This window comes from Aythya marila (assembly GCF_965140915.1).
Source record: "Aythya marila genome assembly, chromosome: 1".
Lineage (NCBI taxonomy): Eukaryota > Metazoa > Chordata > Aves > Anseriformes > Anatidae > Aythya > Aythya marila.
The window spans coordinates 143,266,924-143,289,551 of record NC_139042.1 but is presented as its reverse complement, the minus strand read 5'-3'; the positions used below and the strand labels follow the sequence as shown (position 1 = coordinate 143,289,551).

Sequence of the window (22,628 nt, the reverse complement as noted above, 5' to 3'; positions counted from 1 at the left end):
CCAGTCTTGCATTTCCATCTGTTAAAGTCCACTGTGCCCTCTCCTGGAAGAGTGTGGTAGAGAGTATCTTAGGTAGTGAGCATATTGAATTCAATGTAATGCAATGCTTGGCCAAGAAAAACGGTATCTGAATGTAGATGAAAATTATGAAGAAAAACAGTATCTGAATATAGATGAAAGTTACTATCATATTAAGTCCATGTTCCCTTAAATGATGGTCTGCAGTTGCAAATGCTCTGGTTCAGAGACTTGACCCTTTCCATTTCAAGCCTTCCTTGCTACTGACAATAGAGGAATGGTGAGAGGGGTATCTAATGGTACGCTGAGAGAAATACTACCTTCTTAGGACACAGATCATGCTGCTTGTATTACTGCTTCATGTGTATCTGCACTTTACACTCTGTGATTTTTCAATTGTTTAGTTGCAACTCGCCAGTGACACGGCGTCAGATGTGTCCTGTGTAGGTGGTAGGTAGGAACTGAAGGCGTGTAACGTAGTATTGTGTGCCAAGTTGTACTGATTTCAGGATTGTTTGGTTTGAAAGTTTGGGCACTTCAAATAACAGCATTTAAACAAGATGGCTCCATCCTCTCTTGTGTCCTAAAATACAGAATTTGAAGCTAAAGGCTGAATCAAGTAAAATTGAGTGCCAAATTTTGCTGTTTTGGACAACTGACCTCCTGAAATAGAGCTTTTGGACATGATTAAATGATGGAGTTGGGCTTTCTGTGCCTGCAGTGATTGCAGAATACCCAACTGAGCATATCTTATGGTTTATTTACTTGACTGAAATGAGTAGTTGACTGAAGTTAAATTTTGTTTCCCTCTGTCCCCAGTGGCTTTAACATGTATTGGAGAAATTGTCATGTGTTGTTGAAGAGCAATTGGAAAGGTGCATATTGTTAACTTTCCAGAGTTCAGCAGTAATCATACAAGGGTGTGGTTGGAGATTAGTAGATCCAGGAAGAGCTAAGATACAAGAAAGTCTTTTTTTATTTTTTAAACACCGACCAAGTTATTTAATGATTCAGTCAGATCATTCTGGGCTAATGTTCTTCCCCTAAAATCACTCTGCCAAAATTAGTTCATATAATGGCATGTTGGAAACATTCTGGGAAGCAGCAGAATCCTTTGAAGACTGTTAAGTTAATCATGTGGGTTTGTGCATTAGTGTTATGTAGGAAACATTTCCATTCCCGGTCTAGTGTGTGTATGCTCCTCTAACCATCGTGCCTTCTGTAGAAACTAAATGGTATGCTTAACATACCTTGGCACCTAACTGCCAATTCCTACTGTAATGGAGGTCTAATTAAGAAATGGGGAAAAAAAATCCATGTTGGAAAAAATCACTAGCAAACAGATGAACGATAAGATTGGGGGCAGATTTCATGGTAATTTCCACTAGTGGGCAATTTGGGCCAGTTACCTGTTGAATAAAAATAGTTGGTTTGTATGTGAACTTTTGCACAATTGAAAGTTAAATCAAGTGGGCCTTTCAGTTTTTCTGTTGTTACTTGTATGTTCCAGGGTGTCAAGCCAGCCAGCTTTGATAAAGTAGCAATCCCTGAAGTGAAGGAGATTATTGAGGGATGCATTCGGCAAAACAAAGGCGAAAGGTAAGTTTTCTTTCTAGTCCAGATAGAGGTATTACCATTGACTCTGTAACTGTGTTAATACCAGATACAATTAGTTGTTGGGGTCTGATGAAAGTTAGGAAGCTATTTTTACTTCTGCAGGATCTATTCTCTGGTAGGTTCTTATTGAACACTTGCTTTACAGCCTTAGTGCCAGAAAAAGTGCAAAAGCTATGGTAACCACCCAAGTTGTTTTACTCAAATTCTACTGTTGCTTTAAAGCTTTGACCTCATCAGTAAAATAGTGTATGACAGTCTTTCCACATTACCAGGTAATAATGGGTTTATTTGGTTGGTTCATCAGTCCATAGTCCTGTGTTGTTTTTTTTTGTTGTTGTTGTCCCTTCGATTCTGTAGGTATTTATAGCTGGTTATTTCGAGGGCTCTTTATTTTATAAGTTCTTGCTGCTCACTTCCGTTGAATTTTTCTGCAAGATGACATCTACTTGAAGTAATTAGCTTGTAGCGTTACAGAAAACCTGTAGCTGCTCTAATGGCTTATTTGATGGATTTTGTTTCACTTTCTGCATTTATATAGTTGTTGCTTACTGAGTGTTGAGTTTAAGAATGCCTCAGCCTTCTGTCCTTCTATAGCTTCCCACTATTGCGTTTGGAGCCTGTTTTGTCAGTTTATGGATGTAGATTAATTTCATTCTATTCATTCTTGAAGTCTTCCATCTGATGGTGTTGCTGTGTATTTTTAATTTCTATTCATAAAACAACAGCTTAAAAGCTGTTTAAAATAATTATCTTTTTTTTTTTTTTCCATTCTGAGTTAATTTTGTGGCTGCATGTCACTTCTTTCTTGCCATTTAGCTTAAACAATTAGCTTTTTGACTACTGCTGTTACTCTGTGTATATAAGAACATAATTGACCTTTGGTACCTTCTGGACAAAGGTATTTGTGCCAAACAATACAAGTCGAAGTGGTTCAAGATAGTACAGAATACGAAAGAAATCATGTAGTGCTTAGCTAGTGGTGAATTAGCTAGATGAGACTTCTGACAATACCATGAAATAGACTGAAATATATGCTTCGTGATTACTGATTTGATTTGGGGACTGTGGGTTGTGTTAGATCTTAATCTTCAGTAAAGCCAAACTGTTTCTTCTTTAGTTAACACATAGCCTATTCAGTTTTGTTGACGTAAAATCTGTGGGCATTTCTGCTGACCGATGTGTGACTTTTTCCTGCATCTGTACTTTATTTCTCTATCATGATTTTATATAGAAATCTGGATGATAAGCTGTCAAGTTAATGGGAGGATTAATGGGAGGAAACATGAAATGTAGACAATAAATTTAGTGGATCACCAGGCAGGGACATTCCTTAATAATTTATGAAAACCTAATAACTGTGTGCTTTCTACATTCTTTCCCAATGCGCTAGGTATGCTATTAAGGACCTTTTGAATCATGCTTTCTTCCAAGAAGAGACTGGAGTACGGGTAGAACTAGCAGAGGAAGATGATGGAGAAAAAATTGCCATTAAACTCTGGCTGCGAATTGAAGACATCAAAAAACTTAAGGGCAAATATAAAGATAATGAGGCGATAGAGTTTTCCTTTGACTTGGAGAGAGATGTCCCAGAGGATGTAGCACAGGAAATGGTAAGTGGTGGTGGTCTTGCAAAACATTGAAGGTATTGACATTCTCTGACAGTGAAATATTGCCCATCAGCCTCTGCATTTACCATTAATGTCTAGAAATAAAACTACTTCAGAAGTTTGTGACTGAGAAGTTAGTGCAAGAGAGTGATAGCTTATGTTGTAGTGCTGCAACAGTGGCTGTCTATGACAGTCTGAATTCTGTGAATATATCCTCCTTCAGGTGGAATCTGGCTATGTCTGTGAAGGGGATCACAAGACAATGGCGAAAGCTATCAAGGACAGGGTATCTTTGATTAAGCGAAAGCGAGAACAGCGTCAGTTGGTGCGAGAAGAACAGGAGAAGAAGCTTCAGGAAGAAGGTAGTCAGAAGCAGCAGCCGGAGCAACAGCAACCCTCAAGTGCTTCCCATGCAGGGTCAAAGCATCCTGTATCTGTCAGTGGTACTACTCCTGTCCCCACTACTTCAGCATCAGTTTCTACACAAGTGGAGCCTGAAGAACCAGAAGCTGATCAACACCAACAACTGCAGTTCCAGCAACCCAGTATATCTATTCTTTGTAAGTGTGTCAGTTGGTTTATTTAGGAACGCTTGCACTTACACTATTTCCCCCACCCTTAGAGAGTTTTGAACTTCTGGTGGATATAGCACTAATTAATCTACGATGTTGCTGTCTGCTGAAGAAAATAAGGCCACTGGAATGTACATCAAAAGACGATGCATTCGTGTGCCTTAGCTGAGCCAAGTCAACAGTGCAAATTGCAGTTCAGTCTTAACACAAAATAATTTTCCTTTGTTATAAGTTAATAAACTAAACAAACTCAGGCACCTGAAGTATGAACGTATGTTCTAGTTCTTGCTGCCCTCCTGCAGGGGCAATATATTGTTGTGCAGAAGGTTGCATAGTTTTGCACCAGTGCAGTTATATTAGAAACAACTCTACGAATTGTCACTAACTTTTGTTTAAGGTGATAATTAGATTGTTGCAAGCAGTTCAGATCAGAACTTTTTTTTTTTTTTTTAAAGTCTAATTTCCTATTCCACATACTTAACGTGAACAGATGAGGTAAAGTTGGGAGTGTTGTCCGGCATCCCGACATTTGAATAACTACCTGAATAATAAAGTTAGATAAGCTCCATGTTAGAGTGATGAAATTAGCAAATTGCTATCTGCCCTAAGGAAGTAGAGATTTTAAGTTCTCTATTATGCCTACTTCAGGTGCATCTACCAGCCAGCACAACTAACCTGTTTTATGCTTCTATATAAAAATAAGTAAAAATAATAAAACAAAACTGAAAGATCATTCATGACGGATGGAATTTAAGTTTTCATTTCTAGTTCAGCTTTTAATAGGGAGCATAATTTACTTTTAAGTATCTTTCCAAAGAACTCCTGAAATTACTGATTTTCAGAGGTTAGGTGAAGGCATACTGGTAAGGAATTACTGTACTGAGAAAGGAAAAATATACCTCAGTTTTTCTACCAGCATAACTTTTAGCAGAGGTAAAATGCTTATAAAGTCTATGTGACATGAAACAAATGCAATCTAGTATTCTATTATAATACATTCAAGTTACGAAACAAGACTGCAGTTATTGAAATGTGGATTTTTATTTTTAATTTCTGCAGCTGATGGGACAGTTGACAGTGGCCAAGGGTCATCTGTTTATACTGAATCTTGCGTGAGCAGTCAACAGACTGTGTCTTATGGTTCCCAACACGACCAGCCAATCTCAACAGCTGCAGTCCAGGGGTACGCAGCTTCAGTTGGCCAAGTGCAGTCACAACAGCATGGAGGATATCAGCCACCTGCAGTGGTAAGCCAGAACTTACAGTATTGCAAATGCATGGAATTACTTGGTTGTGATTTTTTCCTTCTTTTTAAAGGTGAGAGGAAGGTCTGTCAGGCAATCTTCCATGTATGTTTTGGTTTGCATGCAATACAAACTCTGTATGGGAGCAATTAGTGGCCTGTTTTTATAGGGTGACCGAGTCTAGTTAAAATACAAGGGTATATTTGTCTTTAAAGTAAAGCTTTTTCTTAAAAAGAAAAGCTTTTGGATCAAGATTTTAATGGATGTAAATAACATTCTTAGTACAAGACTATGGAAACAAGCATTAAATCTCACTTGGGAAGGTGTGTTGTGTGTATGTGAAGTTACTGGGGCTAAAGTTAAGCTGTTACTTTGATTTGAAGGAGGGGCTAGAACAATTTAAGCTGCTGTTTAAATATGAAATTGCTATGTATGTTCTGTGAGACTTTATTACAGATTCTGAAGGTAAGATCTTTTTAACTGTTATAGAATGCTGCATGTGAGAACTCCAGACTGAAAAGACCCCATGCCCTTGTTCCCAATTTTATTTCTAGCTTGCGTTGATTTGCTCATCAGTTGCCATGCATATTCCTTTACCCTGGAAAGTCTGCACTGGGCACAAATACTTTTCCTACTATGTTCATTTGTGTTGCCCTTTTATTTTGGTATGTTTTTTCCTTGGTATGTTTTAGGTAAGAGTATGAGACCATGCAGAAGTCTATTCCGACTCTGGAGTAGAACTTCTGCTACTGTTACATTGTCTTCAGTGGTTCCCTTGTCTTTTTTTTTTTTTTTTTTTTTTTTAAATCAAAACCTGAGGCAGTGACATTACGTTATTATGTGGTAATGCCATGCAGGGAGATGATGTGATACTTTAGACTTGAGGGTCCTCACTTTTTTGGTACTTGTGCTTGCGGACTCCATTATAGAATCATCAGTGGTCATATCTTTTTGGAAAACATCCTGGTTTCAGTCAGAGCCTGAAGCTGTGTGGTACTGCTAGTCCCTGAGCAAATGAGTTTTCAAGCCCTCTAAATAAGCTCTTGCTCTGGATAAGACATATTTTGGTGTGCGAGCATGTCTTGGACCACTAGCCTTGGGATGGCTAGCTTCCAGCTTGAAAGACCATGATCTTTTGAGAGGGATGGGAAAACAAGCACATAACAGATATAAAGTCAAGCTGCTTAGTTCACTCCTAAAATGTGCTCATGCTCTATGGTGACGACCACGGTACCAGAAGGTTGACAGAACGGAGTAGAACACTGCAAGAACTACTAACAGTTTGTTGGGAAGACAGGATGACAAGTCAAAATGATATTGACAACTGGAGAAATAATCCTAAAAAGAAGTAGAATGCAGTTCAATCAGGACAAGAGCAAGGTTCATGCCTAAACAGGAGTAATCTGCTACAGAAGTACAGGATGAGCAACAACCAACTAGGCAGCAATTCTGCCAAAAAAAAAAAAAAAAAAAAGTCAGGGATTATATTGGACCACAAGCTGGACATGGTCAAAAACATCATGCTGTTGTGAAAAAGGCAAACGTCATGTTATGTGAAGTAGTTCTGTTGCTCTTGGCCTTTGGTAAGTCTATTCTGGACACCCTGCCTGATGAAGAAAGTTGAGGGTAAACTGGGAGAGAATTCAGAGGAGAGTGACAAAAAAACAAAAACAAAACAGCTAGGAACACAGAAAACAGGGTTTGTGTGAGAAGACTGAAGGAGTTGAGTTGAGTCCATGGAAGATGAGCTTGAGGAGAGAGAATGCCGTAAAGGCTTCCATAACACAAGAAGAGGCTAATCAGGTCACAACACTGTTGTCAGATACAACAACAACAACAACAAAAGCTTAAATAGGAGCAAGGAATTATTGTTTGGGAAAGGTTTTTTTTCTAACCAGCGAAGACATACTGTAGACACCATCACTGGAGAGGTTTCTGAACAGGCTAGATAAATCAGTCAGGAATTACATGTATAACTAGTACTGACTTGGAACAGGTAACAAGGGTAAAATATTTAATTCCTTGAGGTTCCTTATGCCTCTGTTCCAAAATCTTGAGCAGTCTAGCAATATTTCTTTTATCAGAAATACTTAAAATCAGATCTCCACTAGAGATCTTGACTTTTTTTTGTTGGAGTTGTGTATTTGATTTCAATTACCTTAAGAAATTACATCCATAGGAGGAGCACATATAATTAGAGGAGATCTTGCAGTTGAAGGCTGTCTCTTTAAAACATAACCTTTCCACTCACCCTAAAAAAAAAAAAAAAAACACTAAAAACAAATAGTCAAAAGTCTAATTCTGCTTCTTCCAGGTTGGTTGGATTTTGACCCTATGGCCTTCTGGATTGTGGCAATATTACGAAATCTTGGTGCTTTTATTGGCCCACTGTCTGGAAAATGCTAGTCTGAGACTAATTTTTCCTAAATTTTCCACATTTTAAAACAACTTTTTCCACAACTTTTGCTGTAGAATATGTAATGTTAAAGCTTTTATGGTAACATCTTAGTTAATGAAGAAGCCAACTGTAAACAGTTCACTTAATTCAGGGAGGTGCCCAAGCAGGGAGACTGGTGAGGTGATAAGTACAAACACATCCACTCGCTAAACTAAGAACAAACGAAAGCTCATCAGTAACTTTAAGGGCTTTTTGATTTGTCAAACTCCCAAATGGAGTGAATACACAGTATGGACCACACTGATGGCTCCAGAGAAAACATTCTTTTGTCTTTTCTGCCTTCCACACGCCTCTTGTGAGGGTGCTAGGAAACTTTCCTCCTTGTTCAGTAACCTAAGGCAAACTTGAGCCCTCCTAGGGGTGCATATCCTGTTCCTGGTGTATGTTGGCATTCATTCAGCATTCTCATATCTTCTTGCACACATAGTAGTCAGTATTGGGCCTATCATTGTGTGTCTGCATTTCTTTTCTATCTCATTAGAGTTTTTGCTAGTTTTGTTTTTATTTTTTTAAGTGTTCAATTCTTAACTTTTGTTTCCCTCCTTTAGCTTCAACGTGGTCGTAGCATGTCAGTTTGTGTCCCCCACCTTCCTGCTCTTCCCTCTATGTCCTGCATCCCTCTCAGTGCTCCTTGCACCCCACCACCAGCGCTGTCTGCACCTCTTTCTCCTTTCTACCTTCGGACTGTCCCTGAAGAAACCTTTGCAGAAAAGCTTTCTAAAGCCCTGGAAAGTGTCCTGCCCATGCACTCTGCCTCTCCACGCAAGCATCGACGCTCCAGCCTGCCCTCCCTCTCTGTCAGTCCTGTATGTGTTGCCATTTGCCTCCTGGCACAGTAAGATAAGTTATCATTAAATACATCCTGGGCTTCGGGCATTTTTAAATGAAAAAATGAAAAGTTAATTTTTCATTCCTAATTACTGTGCTGCTAGATTATTGTTTTGTTTTGTTTTCTTGAGAAGTGGTACACTTAAATGGTCAAACACTGATAACATTTTATTTTGTATTTTAGGATAGGATAGTAAAAATAAATGGAAATTATTCAGCTGTACCACAGAAGGTAAAGAGAAGACTAGTTCTTATCCCCTGATGTCAGAAGACTGTTTATTTTCAAACTTCTAAGCAGGCATTCAATGTTAGTTAAGCCTTGCACAAACCAGACAGCTTTTAAAGCTTAGTTGCTGTGGCTGGTTATTCTAGAAGCTTTGGTTTGCTGAGGTAGTGTAGTGATAGTAGAAATTCAGAATATTAATACTTTTGAGGACTTTTCTTTAAGTTTTAATTGGAGTTGACACTTTGGCTGGTGCATGATGGAGAGAAGCCATAAAAACCCCCATGTGTTTCAAAAGGTCAGATGCAATATAGCTTGCAGGATAGGAGGTAGTCTGTTTTCAGTTTGGGGCTTTAATTTACATAAAATAAGCTCTGGAAAACTTTCGTTTGTAGTTGAAGTATATGGAACTAATTTTCAAAGCATAGGAAGAATTCTTTAGCAGTACAAGAGTAGGGACTGTCTTGTTAGTATTGGTCAATATGGAAATTTGCTGCTGCTTTTCTGTAAGATGGGAGGGGAAAAGAAACAGAACAATGTGGAAATGGCAATTTGAAAAAGTTTTAAGTAGCACCTGTATTAAAGATAATATATTTGCTGCTGAGTTTAACAATTTTTTTTTCCTTTAGGGTTGATAATGCCTTCTCTCAGTATACTGTAGGCAAAGATGAAAAAAGGCAGCATTGCTAAATTGTTTAGTGTTCTTATACAGAACTCTCTCCAATGAAATTTTCCCTGTGTTGTGTTGACTAACATAAGTCTAACCTGTAATAGCACATCATATGGAGTGGAGTTGCTTAAGGACTTTACTGTTATTAAACCCGTGAGTGTCATATTGTCCAGGAAAAAGTTGTTTTTTTTCAATGACTGATGATATCTTATATGAAAAAGTCTGATGCAAATGGATCAAAGTGATCAAAAGAGATGTTTGAATTTGGTAGAATCCAAAGACCATGCAGTTTTATAGTGGATTTTTTTCTTTTTTTCAGCTGTAGGCTGGAATGGTTCAATCTTATCTCATAAAAGGTCTGTCTTTAGCTCTCTGGATATCATACAGAGAACACTACTGACAGGACACTAGCGCCGTGTTTTTTACATTAGATAATACTAAGATTTCATGTCATCTTTGTCTTCTAAATGCAAACTAGAGGCTCTGCACTGTTGCTGCTATCAAACTCTGAATTTTTATATGCCTATATGGCAGTAATGTCAGGAGTTATATTGGATTTCAAGCAATGACCACAACGGATAGCCCACGACAATAAATCTCATTCCATTGTCATGAGCAAAGCTAGTTTTTAGTGGATGATTGGATTTGGACTGGAAAAGCAGCTTTAACACAAGCAAATGTTTCCATTTGTAGCTATGCCTGCCATGGATGTATTTAATGGATATTTACAACTCATCTAAGTTTCCTAAGTATTGTATGTTTTTGACCATGAATTGAGTAGCCATTCTATAAAGTTACTTCACAGAACTGCCTAGTGAACTGTGCATGTTAATGTGCTTCACTTTTAATGTATGAATTACTTGTCTTGTTCATGTCGATACAGCCTCAGCATCCGCGTGGGGGAACACCAACGTTCCCAGATTCACAGATATTTTTCCCAACCGTTCATGAACGGCCGGTGTCTTTCTCACCACCACCTGTCTGCCCGCCGAAGGTGGCAGTCGCTCAGCGGCGCAAGAGCACTTCATTTTTGGAAGCCCAAACTTGCCACTTCCAGCCATTGCTGAAGACTGGCCAGAGTTTAGTTCCACCTGGTGGTAGTCCCACCAACTGGACACCAGAGGCACTGGTTATGCTGGGCACAACAGCTCATAGAGTCGCTGGAGAGCCTCTGCATGTGCAAGTTAATCCTGTGTTTGAGCCAGCTCCTGTACACAGTGACTATAGATCTGGACCAACGCCTCCAGAGGATGCTCACTACAGAATGCATCCAGAAGCTGTATATTTGGTGGGCATGCACTATCCATCACAGGTATCCGAGCAGTATGATCAAGTAGCTTATAACTCTCACGTGACTGAACAACATTTGAAGCAGGTCCCTGAGTCAAAGCATGTGCAAGGTGGTCCTCCACAAAGCTCTGGGTTTGACTATCAGTCGGGGCAAGCATTCCTGGCAAGACATGTTCAGAACCTGAGGCTGGATTCTGGGATGAGTCCCCTTTCTCCATTGTCCAGTGTTTCAGCTCCTCTGAGTGCAGACCCTGCTCAGATGACGTTCCATCAGGTATTTGTTCCGCACTCGGCCCCAGCTGTGCTCTCGCACAGCGGGGATGGCAGAACGAGCTGTGTCTTTGAGTTCCATGTGCACACACCGAGTTCTGCTCCAGCAGATGGGGCAATTTTAACCCAACGGGTCTACCGAAGTCGCCGGGGCTCTATGGAGACCAGTCAAGAGGAATCCACTCAAGGCGTAGGGTTGCACGGTCGGCTTCAGCCTGTGACAGAGGAGCAGTATAACTATCTTGGTCCTGAGTTAGCAGGTCCCGGAGGGGGCTCTGCCAGGCGGAGCTGGCCAGAAGGAAGCCCAGAATACTCCAGTGATTCCTCACAGATGACTTCCTCTGACACTGGCGATTTCCAGTCTCCTCCCCCTACAGGGGGCTCATCTTCTGCTTTTGGTTCAGACTTCTCATTGCCCATTGTTCAGCTGCCTCAGAAGGTGTTGCAAGAGTCGCAGCTCTTCATCTGCTTCCAACAGGGAGCCTCGACTCAGCAGGCCTTGTCCACCTCGCTTTCATCAGGACCACCTGCACTCTATCCTCAGGTTACAGGAGCAAACCCTTCCAGAATTTCTTTGTTTTTTATAAATCATACTTTGCACTTAAAGGGGAGCCTTGCTTTTACACTTGCTCCATGTGGTTCAAATTTTAGCATTCATTGGGGGTGCCTTTACAAGAAGTCAGTCCTTGACATCAGGAGGGGGTTCTTCACAGAGAGGGTGGTTGCACACTGGAACAGGCTCCCCAGGGAAGTGTTCACTGCACCGAGCCTGTCTGAATTTAAGAAGAGATTGGACTGCGCACTTAGTCACATGGTCTGAACTTTTGGGTAGACCTGTGCGGTGTCAAGAGTTGGACTTGATGATCCTTAAGGGTCCCTTCCAACTCAGGATATTCTATGATTCTATGATTCTATGAAGTCAGTGGTGTACTAGGATTTCTTTAGCTGAACAGGTTGCTATTAAATAATGAGGCATCAGCAACCCCTCAGTCTGTGTTCAGCTTCGGGTGAAATATTGGTAGGGCTTCTGTGTTAAGGGTAATGAGTGGTCAGTGTTTTTTGTTCCAGTTACTGTTTTGGAAGGAGATAGCTGTAGTACCAAACTGGCTGTTAACCAATGGGTTTAATGAAATGCATCTTCCATGCAGTTTGAGTCAGTACTGATAGTAAAATTTGCTTTGTATTTTGTTTCTGCTCTTCAGTTGTTTGATGACAATGTGTTATCTGGAGTTGAGCATTTGTATGGACAATATTATGGTGGACAACAGCATGAAAAGAATTAATTTGCTGATTGTTGAAAGCTGTGAAAGATTTTCGTAGGCTTGGGGGAAGGAAGTGGGGAGAAAATGGAATGGAGCGCAGTATATATTACATGTACATGGATTTGGAAGTGCATTTGCAGGATCACTAAAGAAAGGAAACAAGCAGAGTAGTAAACTAGTGGCACAAATGACTGCTACTGTAGGTTTTGCTTCCTTATAAGCCTAGAACGTGGTGTCCTTTTGAAAAAGCAAAATTTGAGACCTGAAGCTTAGCTGGAGGTGTGTGTTTTATCAATATATGGTAAATGTCCTTGCAGTAGTGAGTAGTGAGTGTAATACCCTTCAGTAATGTGTTTGTACACGATGGATGTGAGGAGTATGTGTTTTGTGTCTGTGCTTGTATTCTGAAACTTTTCACGAGATTATTCTTTTTTTGGTGAAAAGAGAAGATTTACTTTAAGTAAGCTTCTCTTTTGTTCCTTCTGGTGTTCTTGGAATTGAGGACTCTGACGCTTCAGTTATTGTGGTATTAGCAATTTTGTGATTCCTCTGGATGAAAGAGGAGAATGTTTATGTTTTTTGTGATAAGATCTAGAGCTAAGTACTTAAGCCTTTCCGTATGGGATATAAAGGTGTTTTGTTAAAGCTGAAACAGCTTAATCACTAGTGTAATAGATAGTAACGTCTGTGCTGTAGGAGAACTTGTGGAGTGAAGCTTCTGTGCAAGCAGTTTGAAATTACTTTGAGATTGTTTCTCCATAAACAACTTGCTGAACTTCAGAAGATGAAAAATACACCTGGAAAACATAATAAGGAATCCAGATTGTTTTACAGAATATAAGTTCCAGGAGCTCTTATCTAATTCACTAAAGATCAGAATCTAAAAGACACAAGCTGAGTCAATACAAAGATATTATCGCAATGGGTTATAGATTATATTTATATTGTAGCCAATAAGGGCCTCAAAAAGCTTCTAAAACTGCAAAGAAAAAAAAGGCTTTTTTCAATGGCAGCCATCTTTCCCCCCAAATCTTTATAATTAAAATAATGTGATTTTAATAAACTTTTTTCCCAATAAGCTTCTGCAAGCTAAATATTCAGAGAATTAAGACATTTCAGTAGATATTCCTGATATACCTATGCACCAGATGTTTCTTACAAAGGCAGTTCACCAAAGCGGTGTGTGCTTAGGGAACTTATCTGGAGGTTTCTAATTGTCTCCAGAATCTGATCAAAAAGGTCACTCACAAAAACAGCGGTGAAAATCCATTCCATTTTCCTCTGCATCTTTCACATTCATTTGTATGCCACTCAGCCATTTTTTGTTGTTGCTTATTCATTCAAAATTCTGTCTCAGCTAGAATGTGGGCCTCCAGATTCTTCCAAATCTAATTCTTGGCTGGTAGTGAGTTTGGAAATGACTTTTGGCTTGGATTTTGACATGCCTCTCAAAAAGAACAAATGATACATACATGTATTGAGTACTTCGTTATTGGTCTAGAAGTCTGTATATCGTTGATTTTTTTTTAAACAGTTTTTTCTTCTAGCCTTCTTTTATCCCCTCCCCTCCAACTGTGTTCAGAACACACGAAAAGGTAAACTTTAATGCCTCTATTTCCAGTTATTATACCTACCAAGGCATCCTGATCTTAACACATCATCAGTGGAGGAAGAAGATGGTAGGCTGATCTGTCTCAAATCAAGGGGCATCTGGGTTGCAAAGACTTTGTTTGTCTTGGAAGACTTAAAATGGAGTTTGGTACTTTTCCAGATGGCACTACTTTGTTCTGGTTTTCGTAGTGGAATTTGGCCAAATGAACTACTTGTCCAAAAAGAACAGCTAGAAACCTATTACAACCAGCTCGTTCCAGGCAGAAATGATTTTAACTGCCTGCTGCAGAAACCATATGTTTTTTTAAGCTGATTCTTTTTTTCCCCTCCAGACACAAGTGCAAGGCCAGTCTACTTCAAGTAGTGCATCGGTACCTTCTCAGCCTACCCAACACACTCAGCAGGTATGATCAGTTTCTAAACCTGGAACTAAAATATTTTCAGTGTGGGAACTTGATGACTCCTTAAGGAGCAGCCTTTCCCTGTCTACTCTTTAACTCATAGTTTTGGACAAGAAAAGAAGAATCCTCTGTCTGTTATACAGTCTTAACATGCTCTGAGACAAATTTCGTTGACTTTTTGAAATTTATTTTTAGAATCATGTTAATGCTTCTTCTCATATGTCTGTCTTCCCCAACTCCTAACTAAGCTTGCAGTGGAGATGCTATGCAAGGAAGAGCACATCAGGATTTGCAATGGACTGTCTAGACAGACAGACCTCATTCTGATGAGTTCTTCCAACTTGAAATAGTATCTTCTTAATTGTCTCTTTCCCTTTATAGAACCTGCATTCTTGTTTTCACTGAAACAAAAATCCTGTTGCAAGATTTGGTGCTGATAATGGAATTTTATTAGTAATACTAAGGAAGGTTAAAGTTTAATTCACTCAGTATGTTCAGAAGAACCATTAAGGTCGCTTAGCAGGGAATAAAAGTTGAAATTTAAATAGATATAATGTTAAATCTTCCTTTTTGGGGCGTTAAGAATAGCTTCTGCCTCTCTTCCCTGCTACAGAATGCACAGCAGCCAGCCTCTTCTCAGCAACCTGGACAATACCTAGCGCCGCAGCCATCAGTTTCTACTGGTGCCACTCCCCCACAAACTGTCTCTCAAACTCAAACTTCACAGGTTATGCCAATGCCTCAGGCAGCAGCTGGGACACAGGTAAGCAGTATTTTTCTTTCCAGCAGAAGATCTGTCTTCACAGCTGGCAAATTAAATATGCTGCTACTTTCACTTTTATTGTCTTCTCTGAATAGTTCCAAAACATTCATCCAGATAGTAGTGTTCTTGGTATACTACAACTGTCGGGTTGGCTGGAAAATATGTATTGGAAACTTTCTTTCACACATGGCAGTCATGAATAATTTATTTGAGGGAGGGATAGCGCTTCCATGCTCAAAGATCTTTAAACTGTCAAAAATATCATGAGGCATTTTGATGAATGGAGTACTATGAATGCATTTTCAGGAACTTGTCATTTCTCTGCTTCCCATAGAATGTACATCTTCTGCACCATTGTGTGTGTAAAACACATGTTCACATATTTAGGTAGTGAACCATAAGGACTGCCTTCTCCACTCTTGTCATCTCTCTTACTCAGCTCTTCTCCTTTACTCCCTGATCAAGAAGCTTCTGTTACTGAGTATTACTTCATTTTGGCTCATATCTCTATCTTGAACATGTGAGCCTTGATTTTGTTTTTATAATTATTGTTTTGTTGCTTGTTCATCTAAACTGTCTCTCAAGTTGCATCATTTGCTGGCTTTAATTGACATATCCCCTGCCATTCTCTGAATGCTGGCACAGTGGCTTTTCATTCTCCATTGCTTTAGTCCCCATACCCAAAGCTAAGAGATTTGTTGAAAGATTTGTGCTTCTTTCCTGTAAGAGGACAGGCTTGGCTCTGGGGACAGAGTTGAGGGGAATTGGATTCTGTTTATGCACAAGTCAGTGCTTCAGGGTATTCTAATGTTGCTCTTTCACCCTCTGTGGGTGTCTGTTTCAAGAGCTTGTGGAGTTCTTCAGGGGAAGTGTTGCGAAGTGAGGACCTTTTGGGACTCCAGACAACTTCCCAGCCACTCTGCCAACTGTGCTCCCCACCCACTTTAACAGAGTGCTGTAACTTGAATAATTCTTTCTTTGACTAATGCATAAAAATTCTGCTTTCTGCAACCCTGCTTAAAAAACAAAAAAATCTATCTCTATTTTCTTTACCTCCCCAGCTTCCTGTTTCCCAACCAGTGTCGATCATCCAAGGCGAGCCTCAATTACCTGTTGCAGCACCTTCTCTCCCTCAACCATCAGTTGCCCCATCAGTCCCTATTGGCTCTCACTTTCTACCCATGGGACAGCCCTTGCCAACTTCCATGGTTCCCCAGTTCTCGGTCTCTCAGTTGCCCATAGCAGCTCCTCACGTGTCAGTGGCTCAGCCGGGTTTCCAGTCGCTGCCCATTTCAATGCCAGGTGGCATGAATCAGCCACTGCTCACGCTGGCAACATCTGCTGCGGCAACTGCTATCCCTGTAGGATCAACTGTTGTCCCTAGCCAGCTTCCCACACTGATGCAGCCTGTGGCTCAGTTGCCCAGCCAGGTTCTCCCGCAGCTCCTACAGCCGGCTGTCCAGTCCGTGGGATTGCCAGTCAGCATTGGACAAGCTGCTGAAGCTTCACTTCCTGCTGGAGATGCTCTTTACCAGGTATTGTTGCAAGCCAGCAGAGCTCTTCCCCACCCCTGCCCTCCACATTCACCTGCTCTAAGGAGCCAGCTCAGAACTGTGTGCCTTGGCCAACTCACTTCTCAGAAGAGAGCCACTGAGCCACAAAGATGAATTCTGTTTTGTGGTCAAGGACGTTTTTAAAGAGGAAAAAGTGTCCTCCAACACCCTAGTGTTTTGAGTTTTATTTTTATTTTTTACATTTGGCAGTGGAATTTGTCTAAAATGACAAACATAGTGCAGGACTTTGGAAAACAACTGTGTCAAGGAGGATATCCAAGAGATCTGCCAAGTTGAATAAAAAAAGAGACCCAAAACATTGTGATTTAAATATGGGAGTCTTGTTTTGGAAAGAGAATCTGTGGCAGCATATTCAGCAATGTCAGTATTTCATACCAAGTCTGGGAAGGGGAAGGGAGGTGGGGAGGGGTTTACACTGATTTTCTAGAAATAAGGCAACATGGATCTTGAATATAAAGTAAGTACCTGATGCTAATCATGAAGTGCTAGACTGGTCAGCAAGGACTGTTTCAATCTACTTTGTGCAATCATTGTAAAAATGGCAATATGAATAGTGACAAAAATTATGACTTGGCGTGTGATTGTTCTTTTAGAACAAAGTTGCATTGAGGTACTGATAGTCTCGAGAATCAGCAGCAGTTGCATAACGTAGTCTGAGCAGTTCAGCCTGAAAATTCTTCAAACTAATTTCAAGTCTCAGGTCTTTAAAATATTAAGTCACATAGGCAACTGGAGAGAGTTGGGAGATGAAGATTGTTTCAACTGAGACTTGAAATTTTGGGTGGGAATTTGCTCGTTGTAGCATGATGACCTGTAAGCTGAGCTTTGGCTACTTGAGCAGCTGCTCTGCTTCTCTGGAAGGATGGTCTTTGGAAGAACTTGAATAAATACAGAAAGGAAAGTTAGAAAATGCCCCTGAAACTGACACTTTTTTATTTTGTTTGTTTATTTTTTCCTAATTAGCTTTGATACTCGCTAACTTGACTCCTTCATTTCTGTTGCAGGGCTTTCCATCTCGGCTGCCGCCTCAGTACCCAGGAGACTCAAGTGTTGCACCTTCCTCTGCTGTGGCTTCTGTTAGCGTTCCTTCTGCTGTACTGTCCCCTCCCTTACCCACAGATGTAGTGGCTCAGCCAGGCTATCTTGCCCCTGTTGTGCAGCCGTATGTGGAGCAAAATGTTTTAGTTCCTATGGGCAACCTAGGAGGACAGGTTCAAGTGCCCCAGCCTACAGTGAGTTTAGCGCAACAGGCCTCGTCAGCCTCTTCACAGCAGGCAGTTGTGGAGGTAATTATGTTGAATATAATGTAACGATACATTTAGGGTGTTTAAATTACGGTACAATGTACGTGTGTGGGGAACTAATCCCTTCCATGCTTGTCTTCAGATGGAAATTAATGTTTCAAATAACCTTTTTCTTACAGCAGAATGTCATGCCAATGTGGGGACCTTGTTGCCACTGGCTGTTCTGTTGGGAAGTGAGTGTGCCTCCTACAGGCAAAAACCTGTTAACACTTCACTTCTTGCTAGTACTGTAGAATATTTTGCCATATCAATGAGAAACTGCAACTGATAGCCTTTGAGATCCTCTCGTTATGCCCGTTCCCTGCAGCGTTGATGTTGCTAGGGAGAATTTGAATCGTCTTTGAGTTCTGCATTGGCTTGCCTTTTGCACATTCTGTTAGTAAGACTATGGCTGCATGGCAAACTGTAGTGACACGTAGCAGCAGAAAGGATGGCTGATTTTCTGCCCTTCCCCCACTCCTCCCCAGGATGACAATTTGCTTCACTGCAGTTTGCTCTCCAATCTTTTTGTAAATTAGAGCTTTCTAGATGCCAGCTGTTTGAAGTTCTAAAAAGGCAGTGCTTTTAGCTTTATAACTGATTTGGGAGGAAAAATTGAAAACTAAGGGGTGACTTCAAAAGGATGGGGATTCTTTGGAGTTCTTGATGCAGGTTTCTATCCATAGGGCACTCAAGGAGTCTCACAGACTGCTCCTTCAGAGTCGCTGCCATCAACACAGCCTGCCCAGTCCACTCCTTTGGCTTCCTCTATGGATAGGTAAGCATGGATTTCTTTTCACCATATTGAATTTCAACTTTATGTGGCAGATTATCCAAGGAAGAAAAATCTTTAGATACCTCTCTTTCATCAGGGAATGTTTCTTTTTCATTTGAGGTGTTCTCTGAGGACAGGAGGAAATAAACTTCGTAGAGGAAAAATAGGTTTATGAGAGTTGAAGAAAGGTTTGCTTTACAGCAGACTATGAAGGGAGTAAATAGGTTCATGCATAGTGACTTCTAATCATTTGTATTGACTATAAGGGATGCTTTTCTGTCCTTTTGGCACTTAAACAGAATTTAAAATTCAAGCAGCTTGAAAACATATTTGGAAGATGTACAGCTCAGCTTACAAGAAATACATAATTAATTACTCTTATAATTACTATTCAAGCAGCTTTATTGGTTGACAGGATTCTTCTCCCCTGCTCTGTGATTAACAGGCAGCCACTGCTATCCTGAGGAGAATATCATCTGGCAGGGTAAACGGTATTGTTGTTACAGCTATGGAGTGCACGGGTACTAATACAGAGTTGCTTTTTTTAGTGCACATTCTGATGTTGCTTCAGGACTGAGTGATGGCAATGAGAATGTTCCAGCTTCTAGTGGGAGGCACGAAGGGAGGACTACCAAGCGTCACATGCGGAGGTCTGTCCGTAGTCGCTCTCGCCATGAGAAGACTGCTAGGCCAAAACTGAGAATTCTAAATGTGAGTGTTGTGGTTTTTGTTCTTAACTTAAGTGACAGTTTGGTAATGTTGATGCCTGTTTTTGAACTTCAGAAGTTGCTTTTCTTCTGAGGAATATGTGTCTTCTGTGTGCTTGTTTGGTATGTTGCTGTTCCCCCCAGACACCTCTAAGCACACAAGCTATCCACTATATTTCTTCTGCTTCTGGAGTCAATATTCCAAAAGTCATAACTAGGAGCTTTTGGGAGCATTACAGATGGCAAAATCAGCTTGCTTAGCCACTAGTGATTCCACAGACTATTCCTGAATATTTGCTTTAATCTTACTAGTAAAGCTAGGCCAGTGACCTGTAAGCTAGTAAGGAACAAGGGAGCATCAGGAGTTCTAGAGAAACGTGGACAAGGTAACCTTGGATGTTTGAATAATTGGCAGATCCTCAGAAAAATAGTGCAGTAAATTGCACCGTTTATTAGTCTAGAAAAAGAGAATGTGTTCATCTTAAAGCACTACTTTTGGTTTGCCTCCATGGGCTTTAAAACTCAAGCCTTATATTCTCATGCTTTTCATAATTTATTTACTTTAGGTTTCAAATAAAGGTGATCGGGTAGTGGAATGCCAGCTAGAGACACATAATCGGAAAATGGTTACTTTCAAATTTGATTTGGATGGTGACAACCCTGAGGAAATTGCTTCGATTATGGTAAGATACGTTTCAGAAATAAAAGATTGAATCCAGTCTTAATCACAGTAATAATATAAGCAGTCTTATTTTCTCACTTGCTTCTTTCCATGTAGCATAGCCTGCTTCCTCTTTTTCCTGTGCTCACTTTATTGGTTTGTAAGTACAGCTAGAGACTGGAATATGAGTGGAATATGAAATTGACAGTTAATATTGCATTCTTAATTCATGTGAGCATTTGAGTCAGGTTTTTTTAATCCTAAAATTTCAGGTTTTACTGAGTCTATCTGCTTTCATTTCTTCACGGTCTAATTTTTGGAAAACCTGCAGACAACTTTTTGAAAACACCACAAAGTTAAATAAATCATTTGCTTTTCCAAGGCCACAACATTGCTAAATCTTTAAAACTTCTGCTTAAGGTTTGAGTTTTTGTTGTTCTTAACTGAAACATCAAGATTCTGCCCTTTAAGGAATGAAAATCACTTTTTTTCTCATTTCTGAAAGTTAGTAATGACTGCTGCTTTTGACTAAGCTAGCCAATGTCTCTGAAAATAAAAAAATAAGCCTCTCATTCAGCAGATACTGGTCAAACATAGAAAAGAACTTACCATTTAAACACACACACACATATTTATATAGGACATGTTTAAATGCAAGTACCATGTAGTGTAGAATAGAGCCTCCCACAATTATTTTAATTTAGATTTATATTCCCGTGCTGGCACAATCTGAATGAGACTGAGATCACTTTAGCGTTACTGAAATGGAGTGAAGAAGTGGTTTGAAGCGGGATGTAACACAAAAAGCAGTATCTTTTCCCCAGCTTCTTGGACACTTGTGTGGTATTCACTGTTTGGCACAGAAAGGTGGCAGAATAATAATAGGTGGTCTGTGCTGGGTTCCTACCTTTTCAGAAGGAACCAAACTAGAGACTCAGGAGAGAAAGCCTTTCCAGGAAAGGAAGTTGGTTCTTGCCTATGTACCTGTATTGACAGTGTAAACAAGTCAGTTACATGATATTAAGTGTCAAGAAATATGCCGGCGATACAGATCTTACATTGTATCATGTCTCAACTGATCCTATGGAGGAATAAAACGGTATGTTTGATTAAAGAGCAGACGGTTGACGAGTGCAAAGTAAGTGAACTGTTTCCAAAGCACAGTCACGTCATCAAAAGTACATGACCTAATCTAGAATTTTGTGCTTGCCACTTTCTTGTTGAATATTGAGGAAACTTTTCGTTATAAGACTTTTCAATATTAATTTCAGTCAGACTTACAAGGTCTATTCCACATACCTCCTAGGTATCTGGCACTACTTTAAGTAAAGTACTGAAGTTTTTTTTTTTTTAATTAGTAAGTATTCTGCATTGCAAAGGCTGATATAAGTACATCATGCCTGTTTCTTGGGTTTCTGAACCAGCATCCCAAAAACCTGTTGAGAACAGTGCCTCATGCTTTACCTCTAAGGCACTTTCTTTCCCCACAGAGATACTCTGACTGACATCTTTACTTAGGTTTCGTAGAGTAACCGACTCTGGGAGGATGTTACTGTGTAGTATTTCAGGAGACAGATTTTTTTCTTGGTTCAGACTAACAAACTAAGAATTTTTGTCTAAATGCACAGTGTACTTATTTAATCTCATTTACCCCAACATAAGCAGCAGTGTGTATTTTTATAAAGCAGTACAGTGTGTTGGAATTAGATAGGCTGAATGTGCTTCCTCTCACCAAATAGGGAACGTAATAATTGTGTTTATGTACTGCAGTCAGACTTTCAAGAGCTAGTTCAGTACACAATGGAAATAGAGTAGCACAGAATCCATCTTGCAATATAGAATTTTATTTTTTTTAATATATCTTTCTTTAAATGTGCCAGTAAAACGGGGTTGCTAATTTTCAATTTCACTGTGTTAAGGAAAGATTGAGGTGACAGGTAGAAAATGAGATCGAATATTGTTCCACAGTAAAGAGAAAACAAGGGCAAGTATTTCAGTGCTGGAGATGATGAGAAACAATTGTTTCCCTTCAGGATGTCATCAACTTTAATTTGTGCATAAGAATGGTGAAGGGAGGACAAACAGTAACACTGAAAGTTAAATTATGGTCACTCAATGTTCAATACATAGTTCTGAAATAAATTGTGATAAATAAAAAATATTGCTCTTTTGCTGTCTTTACAGGTGCAGAATGAGTTTATTTTAGCAACTGAGAGAGACTCATTTGTAGAACAGGTGCGAGAGATCATTGAGAAAGCAGATGAAATGCTGAGTGAGGATGTAAGTGTGGAGCCAGAAGGTGATCAGGGTTTGGAGAGTATGCGGACAAAAGATGATGGCTTCTTTCCAGGGTCGCAGGTATGTAAAAGATGGATTGCTTTAGCTATTCACCTTTTCAGTTTTGGGTGGTATTGTTTTGTGAGCAGAGCTAGTTAGAACTGAAACATCCTTTCATGGGAAATATCAAAGCTTAAAAATGAAATGAAAAGATAACCAGAGCTTCAGATCAGGATGAAAGCCTAAAATTCATTTAGAAAGATAAATAACTTAAACCATTGTTTTTTGACATGTTCTAATGCTTCTGAAGGTGCTGAATTTCCAAACAGGAAATTAACCAAATGTCTGCTAGGCAGACAGTATTAAATGCTGAGGATTCTTGGGTTTGAGGTTGTTGTAAAGTAGGACACTAAAATCCCTAGCCTTCTGCTGCTCCATGAACACTGAGAGCTTGGATTCAGGCCCTCTGTGGTCAGTTAGCTACTAAGAGATTGGATGGGTCAATTGGAAAGCACAA

The 22,628-nt window shown here is 39.9% G+C and overlaps 2 protein-coding genes across 10 annotated transcripts in view; both read left to right on the top strand.

Moving 5' to 3' along the window:
- LOC309877587 (serine/threonine-protein kinase WNK1-like) overlaps positions 1-22,628 on the top strand; it is a 106,488-nt gene that overhangs the window by 57,314 nt on the left and 26,546 nt on the right. For 6 of the 9 annotated variants that reach the window (XM_082759065.1, XM_082759062.1, XM_082759061.1 and 3 more), the window contains 13 exons: positions 1,529-1,617; positions 3,026-3,245; positions 3,466-3,802; positions 4,874-5,061; positions 14,003-14,074; positions 14,685-14,834; positions 15,896-16,369; positions 17,413-17,694; positions 17,832-17,885; positions 18,378-18,469; positions 19,015-19,177; positions 19,740-19,856; positions 22,019-22,192. In XM_082759065.1, the coding sequence (XP_082615191.1) occupies positions 1,529-1,617; positions 3,026-3,245; positions 3,466-3,802; positions 4,874-5,061; positions 14,003-14,074; positions 14,685-14,834; positions 15,896-16,369; positions 17,413-17,694; positions 17,832-17,885; positions 18,378-18,469; positions 19,015-19,177; positions 19,740-19,856; positions 22,019-22,192 (2,412 nt within the window). The remainder of the gene's footprint in view (positions 1-1,528; positions 1,618-3,025; positions 3,246-3,465; positions 3,803-4,873; positions 5,062-14,002; positions 14,075-14,684; positions 14,835-15,895; positions 16,370-17,412; positions 17,695-17,831; positions 17,886-18,377; positions 18,470-19,014; positions 19,178-19,739; positions 19,857-22,018; positions 22,193-22,628) is intronic. The other 3 variants (XM_082759063.1, XM_082759067.1, XM_082759068.1) reach the window with 2 other exon arrangements.
- LOC309891747 (uncharacterized protein) lies at positions 8,083-12,080 on the top strand (the record flags this gene model as incomplete). Its single annotated transcript, XM_082784571.1, has 3 exons — positions 8,083-8,322; positions 10,121-11,341; positions 12,000-12,080. The coding sequence occupies 3 exons, from the start codon at positions 8,083-8,085 to the stop codon at positions 12,078-12,080; spliced, it is 1,542 nt and encodes a 513-aa protein (XP_082640697.1).